Raw genomic sequence first — 12,635 nt, forward strand, 5'->3', positions numbered from 1 at the left:
ATGAATTTCTTTCGGTCTCGAATGCGTTAAAAGAGAGCGCAAAGAAGACGAAATTACTTATTGTAATTAGTAAAACGACCTGAGAGGCAGACAGGTACAAGAAAGAAGGAATATTATATTAGCGGCATTATCATGTTTTTGCTCTCTTTAAGTCTTTCATCGAGACAGACAATCTACAGGTATTAATCGACCAATTTCTCCAAGCTGATAACTTCGAATTGATGTTTATATATAAGAAGTGTTATGTGTTAATCTGTCTAAATGTTTAAAAGGTGTTATAAATTAAATGTTGTTAAACGATACGTAATTGCCTTTTGATCGTAAATTTTACTATCAAGGGGTCTTTTATGTATGCGTAATCATTGTGAATTATAACAATTTATGTGATCGATATTAAAGGTGTTTAAAAGCATATTATTATTATATATTATTATTCTATTCTCCTATATTATTATCCTATATTATTATAGCATTCCTATATTATTATAATATCCAATTACATGTTGATACACAAGATATACAGATTATTATTTATAACGTTTTGGTTTTCTTAATTGAGTCATTCATTTAGTACAAATGATAAGAAATTAGTAATAATTCGCAAAAAAAGGATATTGTAGTAGAAATATTATAAAAAAACATTTTCTGTTTTAGTGTAGAGTTACTCCTTCTTACAGACAGTGTCGTACAAATCTGTACGTCTCTGAGAAAATGTAGGTATCTGAGCCCTTACTTCCTCAACAACTTTTAGATCTGTTAGAAAAAAGAAACATACGAAGTAATAAGTAATGCTTACTAATAAATTCAACAAATACAGAGGAAGATGGCTAAATCGATAAATTAGCGAGACTAAAAATTAATTACATCATGGATCTCTCGCTTTTAATTTTAAGCTGTAAATTACCGATATCGGTGACTGCCATATTCTCTTGAGTTTCCAAATCGTAAAGAATCTCTCCCCAGGGATTGGTCAACTGTGTATGCCCCCATGCGACGTAACTTGCTGAAGGAACACGAGCCGGTGATATGCAAGCAACGTATAATTGATTATCATTCGCTCTGGAACGCTGAAGTAATGACCAGTGCAGTGGTCCAGTGGTCATATTGAATGCCGCTGGATATATCAGCATTTGGCAACCTAACCCAGAGAAGCAGGAAATATGAAGCCACCGAATACCAATTAACTTCGTAGTTGCACGGTTCACATTCCATCATTTCTGAATATGCGAGGACAGTCCTCTTATTGTGCTTTTAATTCTTTTATTTGTTTCATTTTCAGCAAATATACTGGTTTTTTAAATTAAGCTTCTTTTTATACAGATATTTAATTTTTTGCTAGTTAAGTATTGATCGATTAAGTTACTGTACCTTTGTTCCGATAAATGCGTGCCATTTCCTCGAATCTAATATCATAGCATATGCCAATACCTATTTTGCAGCCCTTCACATCGAACGTCGTTAGGGAGTTACCAGGACTGAGTGAATCACTCTCTCGAAAAGTAATCTTATTAGGAATGTCGATGTCGAATAGATGTACCTAATAACATAAAAATGTAGTCGCTAATTCTATTGCTGCAACTTTTGTAATTTAATATCAAAGTTACCAACTCCTAAACTTTAATTATTTTTTATTTAATAACTGACAGCGTTTTTATCACTTTCTTTTATTAAAAAATCTTATCATTTAATAATGTTTAAAAAGGAGAAAAAATAAGTATTTTCGTATGTGAAAAATTTATATTACACATTACAACAAAAATGGGCGTTTTCCGTATCATAACGTATTTTATAAACCGTAAATTATAGAATTGGTTATAGTATACGTATGTACATATGTATATTCCTAAATTATTCCTAGATAGAGTCACTTTCTTCACCCCAATATTTTCAAATTCAAAGCCATAAAGGAATATATTACTTACCTTTCGGTGTTTTGCTATCAAAGTTCCATCGGGACCCCAAATAGTACAGGTATTGTACAATTTATCGCCCTCTATTTCAGGCATCGTACCACCAACTACATAGATGTTGTTTTCTTTAGCTGCATTCGATAAAGCAACGCTCGTTTCACCATCAGGAATACTCTCGGCGTATTTTCGAAAGTACTCTGCATTGCAATATTTCAATTAATGAAAAATAACTGTCTTTTGTTCCAACCATAAATTAAATTGAAATTTTTGTCAGTTTTTTATTTTTTAAATTATTAAAATAACTAAGTTTTATATCTCGACTTAATTAAATATGCAATTACTTAGCTAACAGTATATATAATAAATTGTTTCTACAGGTTCAAAATGAAAAATGAATATTTAGAAATATTTAATTACGACAATGCTATTTGTGTTAGCATCAGTGGCTTGTTACTCTACGACTTTGCTAGTACTTTTTGAAACATAAAGTTAGTTTTCAATTAACACTTATACTAGAGGCGGAATTATAAATGCAAAATAATTGATAATACCAATTTATAAGTACCTAATTATTAGTATCTTAAAAAATATATTTATACAAAAATCACGATAATCATGAAAATGGGGAAATCCTATATTCTCGACTCAATTCACAATCTTTATGGAAGTATAAACGGTAAGGTAATTTGTCTACTTTTACTTTTTTCTATATAGTTGTTACACACATGGTAAATTATTGAAAAAAAAAACAAATTATTACGTATTCCATATGGTGAATTAAAGCATTCAGGAAGAGCTATAATATCAGCATTGCGCTCTTTTGCGCTAGAAATGTAGGAAACTGCCCGCTCTACATTTTTGCGTTTTACTTCATTTACTTCAAGTTGTACCAACGCCAAGCGAAATGCTAAAATGTTGGAAAAGTTAAATACATTCGGTTATATATTTCCCATACTTTTTATCTATAAATACTTTTTACATAGTGAATACTTACTCGACATCGTTCGCACTACTTGTTTAGCGATGTTTGTAAGTATCATAATGTTGAGGTTATGTATGGTACTACTCAATATCAACATTACGTAAGCAATACGCAGGGATTTTTAATAATTCTTGGTAAAGTTTAGGACATTAATTTTGATGTAATTGTAAACATTATTTGTTCACAATTTGTCCATTTACTTTGCAACAAAAAGAACGCATCTGCAAGCGTGTTAATCGGATAACGACGAACTTCATTTCGCAAACACCGACACGTGAAACATTTTGAAGTTACGTCGACGCGAGAGTAATTGGTTCCCTTAAATTCCTCAATTTCCATTTCTTTCGCCATGTATATTCGAGTATTGCATTTGAATTGCAGAGCAGTCGAAAGTAGAGGAGCACCTCGCCGATATATCGACAGGAACATGAATTTTTTTTCATAGGGCGAATATTTTTTCCATTGAATTATTAAACCGAGTCAAATTTTCAAACTCAACCACTTAATTTAATCGTTTTACATAAAACATTTCAATCTTTTTTCTTCTAAATACTTTACCTATATTTCATCTGGCTGAATATTCCATATTTTTAAAGCTTGTTGATAATTACAAATACGTAATTATCATTCTGAAGCTAGAAATTTGAAGTAAAATTGCTCTGCGCGAAAGGAAATAATTCAACGTTTTATATATAGCTGTTAAAATGATATAAGTTTCAGTAAAATAGCTTCACTAAAATTTGTGGTTTTTTTCCTTTTCTATTTTTTTTTTTTTTTTTTTTTTTTTTGGTTTTATGTGTTCAAGGGCGAACGTTCCCTCTCATTTCTTGTATTTTTATGAGGAATTTAGCCTTTTTACACCACGAGAGCCTCAACGTTTTCATTTTCACGCTTACGCTACGCTCGTTAAACACGTTCTAATGAGACCATGTGCTGACATTGCGAGTTTTATTATTTTCGCACAATAATTTATCATTTTAGATTTCAAATATTACATTCATACATTTTTCGTTGTAAATTTCTTTCTCTATTTAAACAATTTACCATTGTTGCTACAATAAATCAATTAATTAAATTAATTGATCAGTTTAAACTTAAAATATCATTTCATAAGTTTTCGTCACTTGAATCTAAAAACAACAGAAAACGGATCATATTCAACGATCACAAAACGATAATAGGATATTGTGTTTCTTCTGAAGGGCATGAAATTGTCAGGAGATTATGCCATAAATGAAATTGGAAGCTGGCTGGTCAAAGGGATTAAACTCGGTTAAACTCAATTGTGCTATATTGCACAAAGACTTGAGAACTGCTACCAAATATCTACTAGCTTAAAGGTGTGCTGATTACACCTTACAAATTGTAATTATATTTCAAATACAATCTCCTAAATAATAAGTAAATTAAATTAATACTTTACCTAGAATCTGTGATACATTAATATAACAAAAATACATTTCTTAAATTATTCATTAATTTGCAATGTAATTAGAATATTATCTTTATTTTCTGGTGTCTTTATTATTCTTAAAAGATACGCTGCTTGTTTGCAAATTTAACACTACGTATGCTATTAATAAATCATTTTATATTTAATTTTGCAACCTTCAATCATTGTTAAAATTGATTGATAATACCGTTGGTTAATAGAAATTTGAAAATGCTCTCGTTTCCACTCGATTAAAAGGTAATTGCACAAACTGTCACAGTGTTGACTACAAATCACGTGTGTCGTTCTATTAAATTTATACACAATAGTATTTATTCTCGTTTTAATTTAAAATGAAATGTGTTATTGTATTTTTTTTTTTTTTATTTATTTGTTGAGATTACAATCAATTCTCGCGTTGAGAATTTTCAGTAATTTTTCTGGCGTGGCGCAGTGACATGGCTGTTTATTTACAATAAGTTAATACTTATTATAGATAGGTATAATTTATAAGTAATATAAGTAAGTGCATATGCTTAATTTGGATAATTAAATGAATCTAACGTTTAGGTCTAGCGGGTAGTGCCTCTTCAGCCTGCGAATCTGGTCCGTCGTATCGAGTAGTCCAGTGATTAGGGGGTTTCGGTGTTTGTTGATTCTTTTGCTATATCTGTCGCTATATTTTGCTATTTCCTCTTTGACGGTGGGTATCTTGAGGTCGCGGTGTATTGTTTCATTGGTTACATACCAAGGTGCGTCAATTAGGGATCTTAGCGTTTTCGATTGAAAGCGTTGGAGTATTTCAATGTTGGAGTTACTTGCTGTTCCCCATAGTTGGATTCCGTAGGTCCAGACAGGTTTTATTACGGTCTTGTAGAGGGTAATTTTATTCTGTATATTTAGTTTGGAGCGTCGGCCCGTGAGCCAATAGAGTTTTTTTAGTTTGTCCTTTAGTTGCTTCCTTTTATCTGAGATGTGTGTCTTCCACGTTAGTCTCCTGTCCATGCCCAGGTATCGGACTGTGTCCCTGCTAGGAACTGTTGCATTGTTGATGGTGACCTGGGGGCAGGTTTGTTTTCGGAGCGTGAAGGTTACATGTGAGGATTTCTTTTCGTTGACTTTGAAGCCCCATTTGTGAAACCACTTTTCCATGGAGTCGAGACTTCGCTGGAGAGTGGATGAGGCTATTACCGGGTCTGCGTGGGTAGCCAATAGCGCTGTTGCAAATGTCGCTATTGTTATATCGTTTGATATAGGTAGGTCGGCAGTGTAGATGGAGTACAGTAGGGGTCCGAGGACACTACCTTGGGGTATGCCGGCTTCTATTGGGAATGTTGCGGAAGTGGCGTCTAGGCATTTAACCATGAATTGTCTATTGGTTAGGTAAGATTTTAGGATGGAGTAGTAGGGGTGGGGTAGGATCTTTTTAAGTTTGTATAGTAGCCCTTCATGCCATACTTTATCGAATGCCTGTTGGATGTCTGGGAAAACCGCTGAGCAATATTTTTTCTTTTCGAGTGTTTGGCTGATCGTATGAGTTAAGCGGTGGATTTGCTCTACTGTAGAATGATGTTTTCGGAAGCCGAATTGGTGATCTGGGAGTGTTTTCAAGTTCTCTAGGATTGGAAGGAGTCGGTTCGTGAGCATCTTCTCGAATAGTTTGGACAGGGTAGGTAAAAGACTGATTGGGCGATAGGAGCAGGTTTCGTATATCGGTTTACCGGGTTTAGGGATGAGGGTAATCAATGAGATTTTCCAAGCCTTAGGATAGTGTTCCAGGCGAAGGATAGCATTAAAAATCGATGTGATGAGTGCTATCCCTTTTGTGGGAAGTTCCTTGATTGCTCTATTGCCTATTAGGTCGTGTCCTGCTGCTTTCTTGGGGTTTAGGCGACTGATTGTTTCTATAGTCTCTGCAGAGGAGAAGGGTTCGATAGGAGGGGACATTTGGAAGGGGGTGTGCAGGTATTCAGTAACGTCCGCGGCGGCTTTGGGGGAATGGGGTTTGAATACTTTTGACAAGTGTTTTGCAAACAGGTCGGCTTTTTCTATAGGGCTTCGCGCCCATCCACCTTGCGGACGGCGGATAGGTGGGATTATTTGTGGGGGGCGTGTGAGTTTCCTGGAGGCCTTCCATAGTGAGTAGTTGGCGTCGGCTGTGGGGGATAAGCTGGCGAGGTATTTATGGAAACAGTCGTTTTTATAGTTTCTTAAGGTTCTGGATAGCTTTCTAGTTGCGTTGTTAAGTTTGCGTTTGTCCTCCGGTGTTCTATGGGTCTGCCATACTCTTCTTAGTCTACGTTTTTCTGCTATTTTTTTTTTAGTATGTATTGGGGATATTCTTGTTTGCTGTTAGATGGCTTTGTCGGTGTGGAAAGGCGGATTGCGTTTATTATGCTCGTGTTTAAGTATTCCGTGGCTGCTTCGATATCTTCCTTTGTTTTTAGTGGGGTGAAGGCTCTGAGGTCGAGTGTGTAAAGACTTCTCTGAAGAGCTGCCAGTTGGTGTGTTGGTTGTGAATGGAGCCATTAGGTGTATTCTCGATGATTGTTGAACTGACTGTTGCTATCACGGGAGAATGATCAGAGGAGAGATCAGCCGAGGAGTTGATCTGGACGTGTCTTGATGGGCTATTTTTAGTTATGAAGAAGTCGAGAAGGTCGGGTATTTTGTTGGTGTCAGTGGGCCAGTATGTGGGTTCGTATGTGGTGAGGTAGTTGAGGTTGTTGTTTATTATGCTGTTTAAGAGGTTTTTGCCTCTTGCTGTAACCAGTCTGCTGCCCCATTGGATGTGCTTGGCGTTATAGTCTCCTCCAACTATGAATCTATTGCCCAGGGTGTCCAGGAAGTTATCAAAGTCTTCTTTGGCGATGGAGTGTCTGGGAGGGCAGTATACTGCTGAGGTGGTGATTGAGCCATGACAGTCTTCTATTGCTACGTTTGTTGCTTGGAGGTAGTCTTTCTGGAATGATGGAAGTTCGTAGTGCTTAATACTTGCTTTGATTATTATTCCGGTGCCACCGTGGGCCTTTCCGCTGGGGTGTTGGGTATGGTAGAATTTGTAACCATTTATTTTCAGGTAGCTCTTGTCGGTGAAGTGGGTTTCCGATACGAGCATTACGTCGATTTGCTGGTGTTTTAAGAAGAGTTCTAGTTCAAGTTTGTGTTGCGCTAGACCGTTGGCGTTCCAGAGTGCTATGCGCCTTGGTTTTATTTTGAGTCGGGGCGTGCTAATTTTTCCACGATGAGTGTTAGTAGCGATAGCAAGTGATTTATTTGCTCCGATTGTTTCTCTATTAGCTTTTCAAGCCTTGAGGAGTTGTCTGTGTTAGGTGGGTTGGGGACACTGTTTTGGGGAAGGTTCCTTTGGCTGTTCGGGTTATTTTGGATGCCTTGTACTGCTTGGGCATAGGAGGTTGAGGTGGAGATGAATTTGGAGATGGTAGGACTGGGTGTTTGGTTGGTTGAGGGGGTTGGGGTAGTCGTGAATTTCGGCGGGCTGGGTGTTTGGTTGGATACCTCTTTTGCTCTGAGCTTAGGGTACCTGTTCGTGTATAGTGTTTTATATGCTGGGCAGCCTTTGTAGTTGGCAGGGTGGTCCCCTTGGCAGTGGATGCATTTCGCTGGGGTTTCCGGTGATTTGGCGCACTGGTCAGTGGAGTGAGTGCCTGCGCATTTAACGCAGCGGAAAGTATGGTTGCAGTATTTCTGCGTATGACCGTACCTTTGGCACCTTTTGCACTGCACTATTTCTTTTTTCACGAGCGGTGGTTCGATCTTTACTATCGCGTTCATTAGGCGACTGATGTTGTAGATTTCCTTATTGTTCGGCTTTTGTTTAATGTCTAGGAAGAATAAGGATAACGGGTCTTTCGAGACTCTATGCCTTATATTACTTACGTTGATGACTTCGTGGCCGAGTTTTGAGAGTTCGTATTTTAGTTCGTCTATGTCTGCTGAGTGGTGTATGTTTCGTAGGACCACCCGGAAAGGCCTTTCCTGTTTGAGCTGGTAGGTGTGGAAGTTGGCGTTCAGGGTCCTGAGTGTCTTGGTGAGTTTTCTGTAAGCTTCTGGGTTCGTCGGTAGTATTTTTACTTTGTTGTTGCTTATCTTAAGGTTATATTCCTCCTTGCTGATATCTCTCTCTAGGGACTTGATCATTGTCTGTATGTCAATGACGTCGTCCACAAATATTGGTGGGGGAGGGGGGATTCTCTGTGAGTGTTGGTTTGGTGGCGGTTCTACGATTTCCATGGCGTCGTTTGAGGATTCCAATACGGCGAACCTGTTGTGTGTGTTTATTTGCGTTGCTGTTTCTATTTTCCTTTTCTTTGTAGTGTTAGCGTCGTTAGTGCGGAGAGTTCTGCTACACTTCTGCCACGGGGGGGGGGGGGGGTAGAACGGGGTAGCTGCGAGTCTGCTCCGGAGAGCCTGGTCGCGGTTGCTGGGCCATCATCGAGCTAGTTAATTCGGAATGAACAACTAGTCGTGAGGCTGTGAGGCTAGTATTCGGGTTGGGGTTAGGTGCGTGGGATTTTCTTCTCCCTAAAGGGTAAGGGACACTTAGCTGTGTTCTCTTTCGACTCAGATTTCTCAGATTTCTTGAACGATAAATGTTTATTCACTCTAATGTCAATGAGTACACTTGATACAGGATTCGCGATTGTATTCGGTTCGCGAATGCGCGGTTATAAGATAGAGCTTGGATAGCTACGATTCGAGATACGCTGCGAGTGCGGACAATGATTGCACGAGATGTCGAGAGCTTAGATAATTATTCGGCTCGAACCGTGTAAGTATAACGATCGTGATATACTGCGGTAACTCGCGGTAATAGACTGACATTTTTGTCGCGATGCTGCTGCGGAGGAAGACTCGTTGGGATGTGTCTAAGGATGCGAAGGCATCGGATTCGTTGAGAAAAGCTTTGAGAGGGTGTTGCTAGCGGGCAGCGTCGTACGTGAGAGATAGCAGATTTCTCGTGTGTCCCCGTGGTAGGTGGTCGACTTCGAGACTGATAAACAAAGACTGTTTGTCTCTTTGGAGGACCTTAGCTAAAATAAATCCTAAGATTTATAGCGGTCCCTTGGCTAGCTGGAAATATTCGGTACGAATGTATCGACATCTGGCAATCATCTTGTCCGCAGGTATAGGGTCTTTGTGTCGTGCGTCACGCGACGTAAACTGTTGGGAAGTTTACTGTCAAGTGCCGCCACATGTTCAAGGAAAATGTATCTGCAGCCGGTTATAGCGGTATTTACGTTACGGATGATCTATGGGAAGATTCACACGAACAAACCTTTATGGACTAACCAAATTTATTTTGTTATTAAAAACGATCTACAGAACCGATCGACGACTGGTGTTCAATTTAAAAATTGCTTCTCTATAAAAGCAAGAAATCTAATTTACATCGTGTTCTTCATCTGTCGCCTCCATATACATCCTGGTGGCAATAAAATTCTGAATTTACGAGAAATCCGTATTTCGACTTAAGCTTATCGATGTTACCGACTGGACAAAGCCTTCGAGAGTTTAAATTAACCGATCGACCCTTCGATGAAAGGGCGAGCAAGTGCCAGGAAACTATCGCGGGAACGCTCGTAAAAGCGCGCAATGGTTCGGCGTGGTAACCTAGGAAGAGGAACAGGTGCGACTGAATCGTAACGGTTGTCGTGGCCCCTTTCAAACGATCCGTGGCCACTCTTCAGTTTCGGCGTCATTAACCCTTCCCTTCTTTCTTCCTGGTTCACTTAGAAACGAAGAAAATTCCGGAGGTAGTTTGCTCTTAGCAGCTGTCATTTTTTTTTTTTTTCTTTGTTTAGTCGACACGAAGCATTTTGGAGAATTTCTGTGATTGCTTCGCGAAGGTACAGAGGATAAGAAAAAGCGCTCTTTGTTCGTTGACGACTTTCTGTCAATTAGAAATAAGAGTAAACGGCATAACAGTTTTCTTCTTTGCCACTGTATACGTAATTTTTGTTAGACTTTAACAACTCGTATTTTTCGTGAGCAAATACTGTCGAGTGGTTATACACTGTATATGTGAAGCTTCGTTTTCTTCGCGCGAAATATCCATGTTGTTCTTTCTATACTTGTGTTCATATATCATGACGTTCAGCCTACACGTGCCCGAGAATGTAATGTAACAGATAATTGGGTTCGAGCTGTAAATCTTTCATTTGCAGCATGACGCGAATCTAACAACACTTCTTTCCTTGTTCAGATCATGAATATTTTTGTCGCGTGCAGGTAGAATCATATGTCTAGAGTATCCACGGGTTTCGTGTTTACTTATTTCTTTAACTAACTTCGGTTTTAACCAACTTCCTATTAACCAGCAAATTAATCAAATACTTTCAGAATCAATGACAAGAATATACCGAAAAGTGTCGAAAGAATTTTAAAGAATTTTACAATCATTTTCCTAAAAGTTATCTTGAGACGTATTGTATCGTTAGTCTCATAGAGTTAATCACTTTTCTCTAGAATAATGCTCGAACACAGCTGTAGCTTTCTATAAATTTCCTCGATATTCGATTGAATTTCCCGAGATCGTTTCCAATGACGAGATCGCAGCAGTTGTTACGAAAAATATCGGAAGAGCGAAGAACGCGTATGTGTGTCTGATCCATCATTCACGATAGTCTCTACGGTCCATGCGTATGATCCATCATCTGCGTAACCGTTTTACAATCCTCACCGTGGAAATGCCGATCCGCGATGCTATTCTCGCGCGCACTCGACCGCTTAAGAGCATCGTCCAGAGACGTTTCCATCATACACAAATAACTTTGTTTTTCTTCTTGCAGTCGGAAGCGTGGAGAATTCGATGTTTCTGGCTGATCTGTTGTTTTATCATTTGCGCGGCATTTTTTCGCGGTTAGAAGAAAGATGAGATTAATATCTTTGTGGTATTTTGATACTTATCGATCTGCCGATAATGTCGGTGCTGGTAGGGGAAAGCGTAGTTGAGAAGAAGCGCGCTTTTTCGATAAATTATGAATTATGGCTAACGGTAATTCACGCAATTTACATAATCTAGATGGAACAGACGCTTTTCAAGATCGCTTGTCGACTCATTTATGTTTATAATTTTCAGGAGAAGAAAATCTAAACCTTGAATATATTCAATTCGAATATGTACTGTAGCCTAAATTCGGGTCTTTTTTCGGCTTTCAACGATATCGATTTTGTCTCGATTGACCTCCTGCCGGTTTACGTGCTTTTATTCTTCCTCCTTCTTCTTCTTCCGGTGTCCAATGATTCCTTTGAAAATCGACGCGGTTCGTACCGAAGCGTACGCTTCCGATGCGGAAAGTACGCGATCGAAGCGCGTGGCTTCTGACCGGAAGCGTAGCCTTGCAAACGCGATTAGATTGCATTAGCTACGAGACTGAAATTAAATCTCGAGTCGGAATTGTATTTAATTTTCTTCGGGAAGTTCGATGCCGGAATCGAAAATTAGACGATTGAATAGGGATTCCTAGTTGATTTTAGACGTCCCTCTTCCTGTAACTCCCACCGAACTTGCATTGGGCGTTGTTCGCAGGCTTGTCGTGCGGCAAACCGTTTCGCAAGAGCTTATTTGCATTTCCTCTAACTGCGGTTCGCATAAGACGCGTCAAAGGAATATTGACTACTATCTATTAGGTCAGATTTTTTCACTATTTTCTGCTTCTCGTAGGATTGTAATGTTACAGTACCGGTAACACGAAGCTTGATCTACGGCAAATAATAAAATATCTTTGAGATTAAAAAATATAAAGATTTGAAAATTAGGACATTTGAAAGTTTGTGCTTACTCGACTGAATTGCTATTAAGTGACGTTTAAAAATTTTAATCACAAGGTTGAAAGTAATATAGTTGGTAATTCTAAGGAACACCTATCCTCAGATAGATTGGTATACACACGCGAGTCGACCGTATTCTCCGGAAATGAAAACAACTACATCCCTGGAACCTGGAACACGTGATTTTCCGCATATCCATTAAAGCAACATCGGTCAGTGACTCGTCTACGGTGCAGTCGCTAGACTCAATTAATGACCACGTTCTGGTCGTAAATATAGAAAAGGCAGCGAGATATTTTAGTTTGTTGGCTAACTGGGCTGAGGTTGGGTCAATGTTTCTGTGGATTTCATTTACCTCTTCCGGCCTCCTTATATTTTCTGAATTCTTACAATTTCCGAGATACCAGTTCATAGCAAATTGATTCTTATTATGGCGTAGGATATAGTAAATCTTATTGTCTAAAAATACAGGAAAAGATTTCATAATTATTATTTTTTTTAACATTTTATTCAAGCG

General features: G+C 38.4%; 1 protein-coding gene across 1 annotated transcript; it reads right to left on the reverse strand.

The window, feature by feature from the left end:
• Positions 1 to 393: 393 nt before the first annotated feature.
• LOC126877754 (omega-amidase NIT2-like) lies at positions 394 to 2,848 on the reverse strand (the record flags this gene model as incomplete). The annotated part of the gene is made up of 5 exons (XM_050640305.1): positions 394 to 753; positions 905 to 1,138; positions 1,369 to 1,537; positions 1,923 to 2,107; positions 2,671 to 2,848. Coding segments are annotated over 5 exons (858 nt in total), but the record flags the coding sequence as incomplete, so codon positions are not given.
• Positions 2,849 to 12,635: the final 9,787 nt, after the last annotated feature.

This window comes from Bombus huntii, unplaced genomic scaffold (assembly GCF_024542735.1).
Source record: "Bombus huntii isolate Logan2020A unplaced genomic scaffold, iyBomHunt1.1 ctg00000234.1, whole genome shotgun sequence".
Taxonomy (NCBI): domain Eukaryota; kingdom Metazoa; phylum Arthropoda; class Insecta; order Hymenoptera; family Apidae; genus Bombus; species Bombus huntii.